This window comes from Phalacrocorax aristotelis, chromosome 1, assembly GCF_949628215.1.
Source record: "Phalacrocorax aristotelis chromosome 1, bGulAri2.1, whole genome shotgun sequence".
Taxonomy (NCBI): domain Eukaryota; kingdom Metazoa; phylum Chordata; class Aves; order Suliformes; family Phalacrocoracidae; genus Phalacrocorax; species Phalacrocorax aristotelis.
Window position 1 is genome coordinate 74,538,584 of NC_134276.1, and position 17,554 is coordinate 74,556,137.

The 17,554-nt window shown below is 39.2% G+C and overlaps 1 protein-coding gene across 2 annotated transcripts in view; it reads right to left on the reverse strand.

Annotated features, from left to right (window-relative positions):
- Window positions 1-17,554, reverse strand: part of OCA2 (OCA2 melanosomal transmembrane protein) — a 158,700-nt gene that overhangs the window by 30,487 nt on the left and 110,659 nt on the right. For both annotated transcript variants that reach the window (XM_075093648.1, XM_075093642.1), the window contains one exon: window positions 12,050-12,143. In XM_075093648.1, the coding sequence (XP_074949749.1) occupies window positions 12,050-12,143 (94 nt within the window). The remainder of the gene's footprint in view (window positions 1-12,049; window positions 12,144-17,554) is intronic.

The following is a 17,554-nucleotide window of genomic DNA, read 5'->3' on the forward strand; positions in this document are numbered from 1 at the left end:
TCAAGTGCAGTCAAGTTTTTCTCTAGAACTCAAAAAATTACAGTTTAGTTGTTCTTCCTGGTTTTGCAGCTGGCCTATCATTTAAAAATATGAACCAGGCAAGTAGGAAGTTTCCTATGTACCCAACTTAACATTTTTCTTTGCTATAAACAGACTCAAGACAAAGTTCATGATAGGAATGCATCTTTTTCTATTTGCACAGACCCTGGTGATGGGTTCTGGTAACAGGAGTACCACAGAGTGGTGGAGAAGATAGAACAAGAAGAAAGTAGTCATTAATTGTGTTGGAAGTTCAAGAAAGCCTATACATGTTTAGAAGTTGGCAATATTGGCCAGAGGTTAGCTAAGCAGAGGAATATATAGTTCTATTATTAAAAATGTGATATCATTTCTTCAAAATACTTTAGAAAAGTGACTGTTATGAGAAGCCAAAAGACATTGCTGTTATGTCCTTGCCTTTTCCACTCTCAGGAAAAAAGGACTAGTATTTTCATACTGCACTGCATGAAAGCTGTCCCTTCATGTTTCCAGAGTGCCTCAGCATAGCTCCCAGTTTCTTCACTCTAACTTTTCCCTTCCTACGCTCTAGCTTCCCCTTGCCATGTCTACTGAACATGAAGTAAAATTAGTAACTGTTGGTTAGAATAGACAAGAAATGGGTTCATCTTGCCAGACTTTACCTGTGTAGGAGTTCCAGACTGCCTCTGTGATCAATACAGCTGTAAGTATGTACACAGAGAAAAATCCATCCCATGTATTTTAAATACAAAGCTTGGAATGTAATGTTTTCCAGGTGTGCTTAGGCAAATTTGTTTAATGTAGACCATAGAATACTTTAGATTAAGTAAATTATGTCTTGAAAGATGATTCCTATCCCAACAGGTTGTATCACCCTAATGACATAACTAGTACAGGTACATTGGGGAAGAATTTTATTTTCTTCCATGAAGGAAGACACAGTCGACCATATCTTCAAAACCTTTGCAAAAAATAGTTTGTACAGGAGTAGAACTGTACAAAGCAAGCAGGATATCCACTTTCTGACACCGCCAAAAATATCTAGAAATCATTACAGTTAAAATTATTTTCATTCCAAGTGTTGTTGGGAAGTTATTAGGTATTGATTCAGACAATAGCTTGTATTTAGAAAAGGTAACCAAGAATGGGTTATGGTCAATGTTACAAAAATATAGATATATTACATTTACCACTTTCCTCACTGTTCATTGATTGGTTTTGAAGTGTTAAATTACTTTATACTCTTTGTAACTAATGGCATCCATTGCATGCAATTTCTAACAGAGTACTCTGTAAACATGATCACTCCCATAACCTGTACATATAGTAGGAGCACTAGTGTGACCATATATTCTCTAATAACAAACCTAATTCTTCCATCCATACTGGATGCAACATGTTGGAATGGAAGGACACAGGCTCTTTAGGAAGGACAGGCAGGGGACATGAGGAGGGGGTGTCACCCTCTACGTCAATGACCAGCCAGAGTGCATGGAGCTCTGCGTGGGGATGGATGAGGAGCCAACCAAGAGCTTATGGATCAGGGTTAAAGGGAGGGCAGGGACAGGTGATGTTATAGTGGGGGTCTGCGACAGGCCACCTGAACAAGAAGACCTCTATAGACAGTTAGGAGCAGCCTCACATTCACAAGCCCTGGTCCTCATGGGGGACTTCAACCACCCCAATATCTGTTGGAGGGTCAGCACAGTGGGGCATAAGCAATCCAGGAGGTTCCTGGAATGTGTTGATGATAACTTCCTTCTCCAAGTGATAGAGGAGCCAACGAGGAGAGGTGCTATGCTGGACCTTGTTCTCACCAACAAGGAGGGGCTGGTGGGGAATGGGAAGCTCAAGGGCAGCCTTGGCTGCAGTGACCATGAAATGGTGGAGTTCAAGATCCTTAGGGCACTGAGGAGGGCACACAGCAATCTCACTTCTCTGGCCTTCAGGAGAGCAGACTTTGGCCTCTTCAGGGATCTGCTTGGTAGAGTACCATGGGATGAAGCCCTGGAGGGAAGAGGAACTCAAGAAAGCTGGTTAATATTCAGGGATCACTGCCTCCAAGCTCAGGAGCAATGCATCCCAACAAAGAGGAAGTCAGGCAAAAATACCAGGACACCTGAATGGATGAACAAGGAGCTCCTGGCCAAACTCAAACATGAAAAGGAAGCCTGTAGAGGATGAAAGCAAGGACAGGTAGCCTGGGAGGAGTACAGAGAAATTGTCTGAGCAGCCATGGATCAGGTTAGGAAAGCTAAAGCCCTGATAGAATTAAATCTGGCCAGGGACGTCAAGGGCAACAAGAAAATCTTCTATAGGTACATCAGGGATAAAGTAAGACAAGGGAAAATGCAGGCCCTTTACGGAAGGAAACAGGAGACCTTGTTACTTGGGATATGGAGAAGGTTGAGGTACTCAATGACTTTTTTGTCTTAGTCTTCACCAGCAAGTACTCAAGCCACACAACGCAAGTTGCAGAAGGCAAAGGCAGGGACTGGGAGAATGAAGAACTGCCCATTGTTGGAGAAGATCAGGTCTGAGACCATCTAAGGAACCTGATGGCTCACAAGTCTATGCAACCTATAAGATGCATCTGTGAGTCCTGAGGGAATTGGCGGATGAAGTTGCTAACCCACTACCCAGCATATTTGAGAAATCATGGCAGCCCGGTGAAGTTCCCACTAACTGGAAAAGGGGAAACATAACCACATTTTTAAAAAGAGAAAAAAGGAAGACCCAGGGAACTACAGGCAGCTGCTTAGCTTATAAAGCTAGAGGAAGAAGGAGGAAGGAGGGGGATGTTCAGAGTTATGGCTTTTTGTCTTCCCAAGTAACCATTAGGAATGATGGAGCCCTGCTTTCCTGGAGATGGCTGAACACCTGCCTGCTGATTGGAAGTACTGAATGAATTCCTTGGTTTGCTTTGCTTGCAAGCACAGCTTTTGCTCTACTTATTAAACTGTCTTTATCTCAACCCACGAGTTTTCTCACTTTTACTCTCCCCCATCCCACCCGGGTGGAGTGAGCAAGCGACTGCGTGGTGTTTAGTTGCCAGCTGGGGTTAAATCAAGACAGTATATCAGACCTCCTAAATGGTATGCAACACCTTACAATTTAAACCTTTTAAACCACTCTGGGAACCTTCAGCATGAAAGTCTTGAAACTGAGGATTTCATGAGACATTATTCCATTTATAATGTTTTGAACAAGAAGCTTTATACAAATTGAACACTGCATATTTTTGTAATTTATACTTTAAGCTATACAGATTTGTTGCATATATCATATATTACTATTATTTGTTTCCTTGATCAAAAACCTCACCAAATTAACTGATGTAAATGTTTCGCAGTCAGATATATTATTTGGAGCATATTTAGGGTTTGGGGTTTTTTAATTATTAAAAAAAATTAAATAAGATCAACAAAGAAGGTCAATCAGAAAATCAAATAAGAAGAGGTACTTGTGAGGCTGAACCAAAATTCCCATTTCAACAAAAACAGATATTTGCGAACAGTTTCTTTCTTATATTGGCACCATGTTGAATACTAATATTGGATATTATTGCATGCCTCAACAGTTCTACAAAGTTGCACTGGAAACACTAGACTGTAATCTTAGATTGGTTGAAAAGGTGGAAGGCAGGGCCACCATCCTGCAGGACTTGGATAAACTGGAAAAGTGAGAAGACCAGAACCTTACAAAATTCAACAAGGTTGAATGCCAAGTCCTGTCCAAGGGGACAGAAGAGCCCTTGCAACAACACCATCCGGGGACAGAGTGGTCAGGGAGCAGCTCTGAGAAAGGCTCTGGAGCGGTGATCTGAATGTGAGCCTGCAGGAACCCCAGCAGCAAAGTCAGCCAACAGCCTCCTTGGCTGTATGACAAGGGGAATGGACCTTAGATCTAGGGAAGGGATGGTTCCCATCTACCTAGCACTTTTTAGGCCACACCTAGACATTGTGTTCAGTTTTGGGTCTTCCAGCACAGGAAAGACATGTACAAACTGGAGGGACCTCACAGAGGTTCCCCAAGGCAGCAGGGGCTGGAGCATTTGCCCCTTGAAGAGAGGCTGGGGGAGCTGTGCTGGATCAGCTGGAGAAGAGACAGCTTCAGGGGCACCTGCAGTGTACCCAGCACCTACAAGCGGTGAATGAGAAGCCGGAGCTGTGCTCCTTATGAGGGTGCCTGGCAGGACAGTGAGAGAAAACTGGCACAGGTTGAAACAAGAGAGGAGAAACATTTTCCCCATAGACACAGCCAGGCAGTGGAGCAGGCTGCCCTAAGAGACTATGCTGCTCTGTGCAGCCCATAGCTGCTTTGAGCCCAAGGCTGGATAAGAGACCTCTCCTAAGGTCCCTTCCAACCTGAATTTTTCTATGATTTTTCTATGACCCTATGATTAGATACTACCTCCATGCTCTTACCCCATAATATTAAAGTGATGTGTATGTGTCTGGAGGATCGGAGCTTCCTATGGAGCCCAGTGAAACACTGGATCTTTGCAACTGCATTTTAAATGTCCTTTTTCAAAAACTCAGAGCGAGAAACACACACATTTCAGAGACTTTAAAAGATAAAACCATAATAAAATTTTATACCTGCATCACAAAACTTTATTTTAAGCTGAGTAACCCATGGTAAGTATTTAAACCCCATCTACCTCTACTGGAAACTAATTTGCTAATCCAAAAAAACTTCATGGCAATAAGAGAAGAAAAAACCAATACTTGTATGTCCACAGGCCAAACAATTTAAAGATATTGGCTCTACTTAGAAGACATAGGAGCATTTTAAGCTCCATGAAGAAATTCGTGATACAGATAAATCCTGTTTCAAGTTGGAAAAGGAAATATTCTCATATTTAAGGGCTCAAAATACTATTTTCCCCCTTTTTCCTAAAAATAAACAAGCTAAAACAATATTCATTTACATTTCCACTTACAGTGTTTCTTGACCTTAAATAAACTCAAAAGAAACATTAAAAAAAATCCACCCCTAACTCAGCAATTATTCTTAAAATGGTTTGCACCACACTGTTGCAGGAATACTTAATTTCATAGATGCATTCTATGCCACTGATTAAAATAAACAGCATCCACTTTATTCAACTGCCACAGATGTCAATGTAACATTTGCTTGTTTAAAAACAGTCATTAGATCAATACTGACAATTTGAAATCCTGCAATGACTGTTCTTGGATATTTGAAAGAAAACTGGCATTATTCTTACAAACCCAGCCTAGAACCTAACATTGAAAGATGAATACACGCTTAATTATCTACTTTGCTGAGTGATCAGCTAAAACTTGTCTATAGCTTTGCCCTTCCTAGCATAATAATGAATAGGATGTTAAAATCTAAATTACATTTGTTAAACTCAGTTCCCTAAGTTTGATAATAAATAGAAATTTTCATATGTAGTTGGATTTGAAATTTATTATTAAAATGAGCTATTAAAAAAAAGGCCTTCTAATATTTTCCTTACATATTTAAAGAAATCAAGATAAAGATGAAAACAAGCTGATGTAGTAAACCTAAGAGATCTGGATTTTTAAAGATAGAAATTTTATGAAGCAAAAATTGTGAAAATTTAAAACTGGCCCAAATTGGAATTGTATATTAACACGAGCAAAGCCCTCTCAACAAACATAAGTGTTGCATTTGCACTTATTTGAACAGAATAAATCCATTTTCATGTGGAATATCAACATTTAACCCATGACCAATTACTCTTCCTTACTGATCAGAAGAGTCGTGGGAAATGAGATCGAGCTAACTTGTGTACCATAATCATTAAACCTTTACTCAACAGTTAATTGAATCTTCATTAGATACGTTGAACATGCCAGAATTCTGTATTCTGGAGCTGCGCAGTTGATCAGAAAGCCTACAGGTGAATTGTGTTCAGGTTTGGACACCACATTGCTCAGCTGGAGTCTCCATCCCCAAATCTCACCCTCAGAGAAGTAGGGGTGGTTTTATTCTGATCAGAATCAGCCTTAAAACAGCAACAGTGTTTGGCATAGAGTGGTGTTAATAGAAAGAAAATAGGGAAAAATGACACTAAAATAACAGGAATTAAAAGGGATACAGCTCTCTAACACATAATCAAGTAGAGACATTTATGTGACTTTACAGAGCCCAATGTTTGTTTTTTAAAAAATTCTTTTCAATAAGTTGTGTGAATAAGATACAGAGGTGGTAGCAAAGAACACATTTGTCCTCCCACATGCATGAATGACAGTTCTCACGGGAAGCACTGTTTCACAGTCTTTGTGGGTGAGTGCTCTCAAGCAGGGATAAATGGGATATCCTACTGTAAATATTTTTTCTGTGAGTATCTCCCAAGACAAATCCTATGACAAAAACAAATTCTTTCCTAAGCTATTATCAGGAGCTAATATTTTTTGACACTTCTAAATTATTGTTACTCCCAGAGAAGACAGAAAATATTAATTCAGCTCTTCAGATGACATATAAAGGGAAAGCAATGACAGAAAAATGCAAAACCTGAAAATATGGACAATGCTTTGAGGGTCAATCCCAGCTAACCTTACCACTGTAATCTAAATTAGGTCCTTAGGTTCATACCCCATTCCTCTGGGCAGACTGATTTCCTTATGTATCAAATCATCTTTCCCATATGTTTATCCCATTACATAGAGTTATTCAATCCATTCTTCTCTTACCTATGTATCCCGCACCATGATATATTCACAGTCAGACAAAATTTGCTTGAAATAATATTAGAGTATTTCCCATAATACCCCCTTTCCTTTTGTGTCAAATAGGCTCAGCATTTATGTGTGATTCTTTTTTTTTACCACATCATGCATCACAGACACACAGGGGTGATTGGTATTGAATTACAATAGGATAAAGAAGTATGGCTTATTTTATATTTAAAGTACTATGTATCTTTATAAGGTTATAAATGTCTCTCTTAAAGAGAAAATTAAAATCAAGCTGGCAATTTTATTTGCAAGTGGAGACAGATAATTAAAGCCCCTACCACGAGAACTTCTTATGCTATGAAGCTGGAACCAAATTTTTCATGTGACAAAAAGATTTCTGTGCATCATTTTTATATTCCATAGGGTGGACTGACCTAGTGGAATACCATACTGCCACAAACTAACTCTGATATATATTAATAAAAATTTAAAAACTAACATGAAATGAAGCATCTAGATTAGAGGAGACATCTACAATGCTATTTCTTTTATCTTACTCCTTGAGAAAAACAAAGCTGTCTTGATTGTTCTACAGTCTTAATTGATATAAAATCACTATGTTAATCTCTGGAAATCATTCAGGCAACAGGACTATACTGTCCTTATCTGACCATTTGCCAAGAGAAATAATATATTTGGGGTTTTCCTTTATGTTAAGTTTTTATTTAGGATTTAATGTTTCTGTGATAACTAGACTAAAAATCATAATATTCATATTATCTTTCCCTGCCTTCTGTTTACTTATATATGCTGTCCCTGAGCAATTGTCTTCACATTATTAACACAACTGATGTTTTCTACAGGGGCAAGACTACCAAAAAAAAATTGTTCTTCTCTCCAGAGGGATAATGCTCATTTGTTTGCTCTGATGTTTACCCTTGACCACGTACAGCAAATATCCCACTGCTCTCTATCTCCTTTTCCAAACCCCACTGACTCACAATTATTTCTATTTTTACCACATAAATATTTGTCTTTGTGTTCATCCTCCAATTCACTTACTAGATGACAGAGCACACCAATTCCATTTTATCTCTGCCCGTTGATGATGCATTAATTAGAAACACAACGTAGGGGAAGTATAACTTGAGGGGAGAACAGATATACTCACACTCAAGTAAGTAACATGAAAGCTGAAAGAGTCTTGGTTTTACAGTGAATAGTAAATTAAACAGGAATTTGAAATGGCCTAGATTAATAACAAAAAGACAAATATCTCCTTATTTTGTATTTAATCATATCTTTGGAAAACGGGAAAAATAAGAGGACTGTGCCTGGAATATTGTGTTCAGCTCTGCCTTCTGAATTGCTAGGAGGCTAATGAAAAATTAGGGTTCATATGTGATCTTTTTCAGGAGGAAGGATTAAAACACATAAATACAGTTTGATGAGGAAGTTTCCAAGGTGGAAAAGGAGTGTAATTTGGCTGGATTGACAACAAAAATGCAAGAGCATCTTTAAGCAAATTGTTACTTCTGAGCTTGACCTTCCTAGGACTTTGAATATTCTTTTTGTCTTAACTTTGTTTCTTTTCCTTTGAATTTGAGGTAGTCCAGATGAATCATTCGGTGGCAGTTATTCTTTATTTGCCTTCAGATTTCTGGGGCTAGTTAAAAGCTGAATCCCAGAATGGCTGAGCGTGGAAGGCACCACTGGGGATCACAAGCACCCTGGGGAGCACCACTAGTGACTGGCCTCCAGCTGGGCTCTGTGCTGCTGACCACAGCACTGAGAACCTCTGCCTTCTCCATGTCCTTTGTCAGCAGATCATTCCCCCTTTCAGTGGCAGGCTTACATGCCCCCTAATCTTCCTTTTGCTGCTGATATACCAGTATAAGCCCTTTTTGTTGCCCTATCACCATGTATAACAGATTCAAAGGTAAAAATTTTTTCATGGTGAAAAAGTAAGTTTAATATAGTATTGGTATATTCTAAGGGATATGGGATTTTTTTTTTAATTTTGGTGGAACATGATGAAATATCAAGAAAAGCTGACAAGGGCCAGAAACAGCAAGTTGAACTCATAGCAACCAAGGGATCTTTTCTCACAGGCAATCTTGTTCTTCCCCTTGTGAGCACTGTTCAGACAGTACTGGTTTCTACATGTGTTTACCGGTAATATGAAGATGGGAACAAGACCTGAATGTGTTCTGGGTAAGATGCTTGGTTACACTGACCAGCACACTCACAGCCAGGCATGTATGGTTGAGATCTGGTATCTCCTTAACCTCTGGTGCACTCTGGACACCAGGCTGCTTTAAGGTGCTTCAACACAGGGAGGAAGAATCTATGCCTTTCTCCCTTCTTTCTCAGTATAATCTTTCCCACCTAAATGCCATCCTACTGGGACCTCCTTACAGCCATAGCCCATGGGCTTGAGTTTCTTGGATTGTGAGGATAAAACACAAGGGCTGGCTGTCTTTCCCTTACATCCAGCCATGATGAGCAATCTGGAAGTAGATGAGTGACCCCAGGTCCTTGGGGAGATAGGACTCTTGATCCAGGGAAGGAAGCAATTATGTGTGGATCTGAAGGGGGACATTCCCGAGGGTGCTAGAATTCTGACAGACTATAGCATTCATGGTCATTCAGGCGTGCGCCCCCCTGGCATAAGATATTTTTCTGCTGAAGGCATTCCAGATAGAAGCACATGAAGCTGGTCAGACCACAGCATCAGAGGCAAGTTATCACACCTGGCCACCTCTGGCTCTGGCTGGGCAGCAGAATAGAATTGTACAACACACCAGTTAGGCTGCCACTGCTCCCCTCTTGAAAAAGAGAAGAGGAACCTCAAACCACACCAGATGCCACTGCACAAAGACACACACCGGAAAGGTCATGAGCCCATCAGCCCTCTTACAGGACAGAGAGTCTTGTTCTTGCCTTTTCTTTTCTCTCCCTATGCAGAGAGTCATCATGATGCCTCTTACCACTGGGCATCCACAACCTCCAGAGCCTCTCCGCCCCTGTTATGCCAAGTTGTACTCACCAGACAAGCTTAGCAACCCTGCCCAGAGTTCCTCCTCAGACCACCATGTCAAAACATGGCTTGCAAAAAAGCTGATTCTAGAAAAGGTCCCTCTTAAACACAGTTGCATAATTTTGACTTAGCATGCAGGTATGGAGGAAGAGTATGGGAAGTAGCATACTAAGCTGTATGACCCCAGGTGCCACCCAGGACAGACATGTCACAGGTTTCCTGCACAGAGACACTTGAGAAGGACAAAACAATACCAGCCCAGGTTGCACTGAAGACACCTTGGTAAAAGTCAGGCAGCAGAGGACCGTCAACTAACTCCCCATACATGGCATCCATGATTTTTTCTCCTGCTGACTCATAGGAGTTTACCAGAAAAGAGAGTAACAATCTGTGTCTAAAGTGGTAGCAGCACCAAAGAGGACACTGAAGAGGGATGTGAAACCTAATGAGTGATCCTGGGCAAACAGGTAAGAAATGCAGAAAAAAAATCACTTCATGCTTTGAGACAACGTTAATAAAAGGAAGCAAGATCAAAATCCTCAAGGGATATATATAATACCTCTTAATGCCAGGAGAAGCCTCAGAAAATATTGAATTGGGGCATATTTGACTGAAACAAATATTTTCCTAAGACAAATTATAAAGGAGCTCATGATCTGCCTGCTCAGTGATTGAAAAGAAGCCAGCAAAAGTGAGCTTTTTTGTTCTTGCTGCTAATTAATATCCATTGCTATCTTCCTGTGACCACTCTGGATTCAGTTCTCACATCTTTGCTCACAGTGTCTACAGCCTTCCTCAGTAATTTTTTTTCCACTGAAAGCATATGTATAGCACGCAATTTCAGAACATCCATGTATTGTCTTGAATCTTCTCAAAGAATACATTCCAGTGAAGGCTGCTGAAGAGACTAGCCAGGCTTTACATCCTGTTTCTGCTTACTCAGTCAGTGTCATGGAAGTTTAAAGAATATTTCATTACAAAATCTACATAGAAGACACATTGTTAATGTTAAATACAAGTTAAATCCCCAAATGACAAGCTGAACATCTGTGAAATATGAACAGAACAATCCACAAGCCCATTATTGCTATATCGCCACCTTTTTTGTACAAAGGCGTGACTTCCAAGAAATCTGTTAGCTGTCACTGTATATACTATGTAAAACTGTACTGTAGTCTCAAAGGTCCTGACAACCAAGACTCTGACACATGTGCCTATCACATGATAGGCATCCTGTCTTTCTGAACCTTATCATCAGAAGACTATAGTTGAAGAGGTAAACCAAACTATGAGGAGCACATGCTCATAGCAAGAATTTTAGCAAGAACAGTTCAGATTATCTTTCTTTTTAGGGTTATAATTGGCTCTGTTCTAGACACTCCTGTGTGATTAATCATTTTAATTACGCAGGTTTGAAGGCTTTGAGGTAAACAATATAAATGAAACCTGACAAAGCTGAGAAACTAAAATAAACAAATAAAAAGAGAAGAAAATATTGGTGTGAACAGAACAGTATCCTTTGCCATAAATATGCAGAAAAATAAGCAAAGATTTATGTTTTAGTTAAATCAACTACACTTTAAACTTTAACTTCATGTCTAGTCCTCTATTTGCCAATTTCCATTTACACATTTCAACCATGGTCTTGAAAACTGGAGATGTCTGGAAAAATATTAAACTGCTGTATGCATTAAGTACATTAAGTACAACTCATCCCTTAAAAACCTGATGATGAATGACTTGCAGAGGAACTTACATTATTAAAGAATGATTATTAATTATTAATTAAACAATTATTAAACAGCAACTTAAGCTGTTACTAACTGCCTATTGCACTTTTATCCATAGCTGCTAACCAGCTGGTCTAAAGAAGTAATTGCTTTTAGATAAATAGGTTTACCCTTGGGATCATGGAGTAAAGTTCTACTCAGTCTAAAGTGGGACATCCCATATTCTCCTGGTGATGCAACATCTGTGAAAATGTGCAGGTGAGAAACTAGGTTTAAACTGTATTTTACAACAAAGCAACAATTCAGTATCACTACAGAGCTGAAGATAAGATTGAGCATGATAGAAGCAGGAATTTCTGAGGCTTTGTTTCTTCTGGGGTTCCACACTGCTCCCACCACCTTTATGCTTTCTATCCACAGTATGCAAAAATAGTGATCTGCCCTCCACCTACATTTCAGTTGCCAAAAACAAATTAGGAACATAGGTCTATTTTATAGACCCTTTCTCCAGATTTTCTTCTTGGAAGTTCCATTATTTGTCTAGAAAAAATGACAGATTTAAGGGGAGAAGTTTAAAATTTTACCTGAAAAACTCCATGAAAGAGAAGCCATAACCATGCTGTTCAGCAATTCCTGCACAAACAACGTTCGCGGAAGCTCCAATCAATGTTCCATTACCTGCAGTTCAGAAAACAAATAACAGTTTATAGTTGTGCTTTGTTTCTTACCTTTCCTCTCTTTATTCTGTGGTAAAGTCCTAAGATGTACTAGCTAGAAAAGAAAAAAATCAATTTCTGTTCCATAGGCTTGAAAAGAAACATACAGACAGTATCTCCACATCCTATAAATAGGTTCACACTTTGAAAGATAAGCCTGGTATCATTCTCTGATTCTACATAAGCCAGAAAAATAGGGAAGGAACACAACACCAATCTAGCAGTTGTCAAAATGACACCCAAGACTTGCATTCAGAAAAACTTGCTGATTTTGGTTTTACATGCAGAAAGGTGACATCAGATGATCTGAAAACACAGGATGAGATAGTTTGAGGGTGCTAAGAAAAATGGATGCCTTTTTCCCTTACACAAACTTGACATTGACAAATTAGTATCTTTTTACAGAGAGGGTAACTAATTGTTAAGAATTTTTTTTAACAGAAATTTAAAACACAATAAGTGGGACAATGGAGGGTAATGGATCTGTTTCACATCTTTCTGATGTGAAAGCAAATTTGATTCTGCAAAAGGATACAAAGTTTGCTTACCAGACCACAATGGTTCTCTAATACATAAAAGAACGTAACTTTATTCAGTGAACTTCACTAAATTACATTGTACAGGTCCTCTTAAGAGAAGAACACACCAAAGGAAAATAATATGCCATGTTTATAATGTGCATCTATCCTCTCAGAAGAACTACATATTTCTCTTTTCTCCTAAGTCTTTTCCAGTAATGAATTTATTCCTGTGTTTTCTCTGAACTTTCAACAATGTGGCAGTGTAAAAAGTCAGGTGTTCAGAGCTCAGAAAGACGAACCCATTTTCTATAGCTTTCCCATGAGTCATATCTCAGACTTAAGACATGTTGTATACTTGACTTAAAAAAGCAGATGTCTTCGGCATCTGCATGTCTTCTGATCTTAAGCACGACTCAGGAAGTGACAGTGACTCCTACGTTCTGTTCCTTAACTGAAATTTTGAACAAAAGAGGTAACAATCTGGGAAAAAATTTATATACCATGACAAGTCATCTCTTTTGCCATACATCATTACATTAACAATCTATTATTCTAAGTACAAGTCTTCCTTTGCTCCCATTGGCATATAGTTATTCTTCTCATTTTGGCCCTGTTAGACATGATTGCTCAGTGGAGACCAGTTTTCTGGTATGACTTTGAGAGAAACAGATCACAAGGCAATTAATACTCCCATTTGGCTTGGTGAATGTTTCAGGTCTCCCAGAGATCAATTTACAAAAGAATAGGTCAGAATAAAGGCAGAAGGATTATTCCCTAAGTATTCACACATGGTACCTATACGGCCTTCTGCACCTGAAAGTGCACACAAAATGAGCAGACTTCTAAAAATATTCTTGAAAAATAATAGAACACGCTCAAATTCAAATAAAATGAAGTGACAGAGTTCAGAAGTAAGGAAAAGGTGAAAAAAGATGTGATGACATGGAAGTAAGGAAGATCTTCCTCTTCTAATAAGAAATAGGGAAGCAGAAAGAGCTTGATAGCAATAATTTTGATCATAGTGTGGATTCACAGTCATACCAGTCAGTGAATATTGAGATATAGGTTTTTGACCGGTCATTCTAGGGACAGAGCAACAACTCTGAGAAGCAACTAAACCCCAAAGAGTCACTCAGGACTTTTTTTTTTTTTAAGATTTCATGAAAGCCAAAGCTTTCCAAGAAAAAGCTCTTGTGTGGTCAAGATAAGATTTTTCAAAGAGAAAGCCTGGTCCTTATTCACTCCGGGATGGTCAATTCACATCAACACAAAATAAGCAGCAAACTGAGATATTCCTCCTTGAGTAGAGATCTGAACATGGATGCCGTTGTTTCAGGTGAGTGCTCTAAACAACACCTATTAAGAACAGGAGACTGATTTTGTTTTCTCATCAGCAGCCTCAAACAGGTCTTGAGCTGATTCCACTAGAAAGAAACTGAAATCTTGCAGACAATATGAGATGAGAAAAACATCCCCCCTCACCCCTTCCAATCCCAAATAGATGTTTTATTTTAAATCTTTAATTGCCCCATTATTTTTCTTTGATTCCTATTTTTTCTACTCTCCCAGGAGCTATGCTAAGTAAGCTGCTTCCTACTTGCTCTCTTAAGGCTTTGACCTTGCAAAGGAGCTGAAGCTGGGTGCAGAAGTCTCTGCCTATGAGAAGCTCTGCTGGCGTTAGTGGAACTGCACATCCATAGAAAGGAATATCCCTACAGACCATAAAAGCATCATGGAGCATTCTCAAGAGACACCGAGGACTATTTGTGACCTAGGCTTCTTGTCACACAGTCAATCATGCACCCTCCCACATGTACTTCAGGTTTGGAGAGAAAAGATGACTAACCTTACCAGAGGGCCAGAAACCTTTAAAAATGGTGTCTAGTGTAGCACTGGTCATTAGGAACCACACAGCCCATTTCCCTTCCGCTGTCTTTGCCTCAAAGCATATTTCTGCTACTTCAATGCATGCATAAGGATATGAAATTGAACTTGGAACATCACTGTTCCTAGTAGGCTCTGGCATGATAAAGCCAAGACACAAAGCATGTGGCTTAATGCAGAAACAGAACAAATGAATACAGCTGAAGTTATTAGAGGAGTCAGGCAGGAATACTTAAGGAATTTTCAATTCCAAAACTAATCAGTAGTCTACAGCCTCCAAATATTTCATAAGAGGTTTCTGCTCTACATGTAGCACAATCAGATCACATTATCAGAATAATATTACTGTAGACAAGGAATATAGCTCTGGCTTCAAATTAAAGAAACAGGACTGAAACTGCACTTGTCCCATGGCTGTGACTAGATTCAGTTGAGATCTCCAAACAGCACGCGCTTTCCTATACTGTACATGGGCTATAGTAATGCCTTCACACAATGAAGTATTATGGAAAGAGTTTCTGCTTCAGCAGTGAATTGTTTTCCCCAAGTAGATTTCACTGGAGGAGAAATTGTCACCTTAAATGTTATCTAAAAGGACCAGCATTTCTTTTTCATTTGTTAGGAGCGTGTGTGCAGTTTAATTAGGTATTGCCTCAGCAGGCTTCAAAGAACTACACTGAAATTAACAACAGAAACAAACTTTTGTTTCTCCTCCCAGGAACATCTCCTCCACAGCAAATGTTTAACTCAGTAGTGAGACAGCAACACTGTGCCCTCTGAATCACGGAAAACCCAAGATTGGGTTGATGTACATGGAAACACCCACGCATTAAATTCACTCCAATAGATGCAAATGGAGAATAAGCATTTTCTAGGACTTTACCCAATCTTGACTTCACCTTCACATCGTCTTCAATCTTAAAAAATAATTAAGCTTAAAAAGCATAGAAAAGACTCTTACTTCTTTGTTTCTGTGCTCTAAATGTAATAACACACAAGTGAACTGTATCAAAGAATAACATTGTGATAACTAACCTGTTTTGATGACTCCTGTTGTAACTTTTTTGATTACTCCTGCTGTAACTCATCTTTTATCACAAAGCAGATAGTTATTAAGGAACTGGATTCATTACAATGAATTAAATATTGTATTTCTGATACCAATAGTATGTGATAAGGATGAGGTAAGCCATACATCTTATCCTGCATGTCTATTCTGCCTTTTATTCTTGGTAGAATACAGGAATTATTGTCAATATTAACTACACTCAGTAACTCATAAGCATGAAATCAAGAAAGACATTTTTCTTAACACACAAAAAAAATCTCACTTTGAAGTACGGTCATAGAAAGATACAGACATGCCACTTAAAGAGATGCTACTGGCTAGGCTACAAAGAAGAAAATGACAGAGGAATCCTCATGGATCATACCAATTTTTCCATGGACTTGCCCTGGCTTTGCACAATCATTGCAGAAGCACAGTGGAAGGTCTTCTAATGTTTCTGTCCAGAACAGGTGACATAAAAGTATCTTTCTGATATTTCTCAAGGTAAATTCTTTTAATATTTTCAGGGAATGTAAAATCGACTCAATGTATAAGAAAGTTATTCTTATTAACTAAAGCTGTTGAATAATCTATCAAGAAAGATCCAAATCCCACATATTAAAAGGTGCCTTTGCATCTCCAGATAACTTAGAGGTATAAGCAGGAAGATGTTGAGAAGGTTTGTTAAGCCTGATTTGATACCTGCAGTATTCAGCAGCCCTTCTTCCATTTGTAGCTACTCCCTCTCAACCCAGTGTTCATTTACCACCCTCTGCTATGTCATTCCTCCAGAGACTGCCAAATTCAAACCCATAACCTGCATGCCACACATAATGCACCTCCCTTGAGCTCAGACAGGCTCTCCTTCAGTAAACAGAGCTTGCCCAGGTGACTATGATCTGCAATGGACTGAAAATCAATGCTGGGAGAACAGATTAAGCTTAATAAAGGAAGGGGCTGGGGGCTGGGAAATTGGGGAAGAATTGTAACAAGAAAAGGGAGACAGTTTGCATCAATAACATGTTTCCTCTCACTTTAAGCCTCCTTCTCAGCTGCTAATTTTTACCTGTCAGCAGCACATCTATTATATCTAAATACCATTAGTTCTCAGGTGTCTTTTTGGTAGTGCCCCATCAAAAGCAAGCCTAACCCTTGGGTTTGCTGCATTATTATGTTTGCTTAAAGAATCACCTCAAAGTTCCTGGCAGGATTAGTGTTTATTACTCAAAGCACTGAGAAATCAAAGGGAAGGGATTATCACTAATAAAACTATTTGGCCTAGCATGAGCAGCCTTCACAAACAGTAACTTTCTCAAATATAAAGGAGATAGTACCTTGTGCAACAGCAAGCTTAGAAGTGGATTGCTTACAGAAAAGCCTTGCTTTGTTGTGACCATTACAGACCACTTACCCTCCACATGCCCTGACGGTGGATAACAAGCTAGACCTATGCTTAACCACTAGACTTTCTGCGTTTTCTCTTCCCTGTATCTCTGACTAGCTAATGCAGAAGCAGAAAATCTACCCTGTTTTCATGTCAACCCAAGCCTTAAAACAGCTTTTCCCTGACATTGGACAAACATCTGTGCAAGGCCTGATTTGACACGGGCACAGTTGTCTGCACTGCATTGTCCCAGGCAAGGGCTTTCACTCTGAAACCAAGAGTTTGCTACAGAATCATGAATAATTTGAGGGTGCGGAGTCTCAGCCCTGCTTTCTGCTGTAATCAAACCATCCTATTATAGTATCAAAGCAAAACTTATTGAAGGAAGCCAGCCCCTTTCTTCCCATCCATTTTCAAAAGAAACCTCTGTGAAGTCTCCTATATGCTTTACATTGTTAAATATAGGAACACTGAAATGTGCGGCTTACTTTTCATAACATATTCCATTTCTCTACTTAAAGCACAAACTGAGCAAC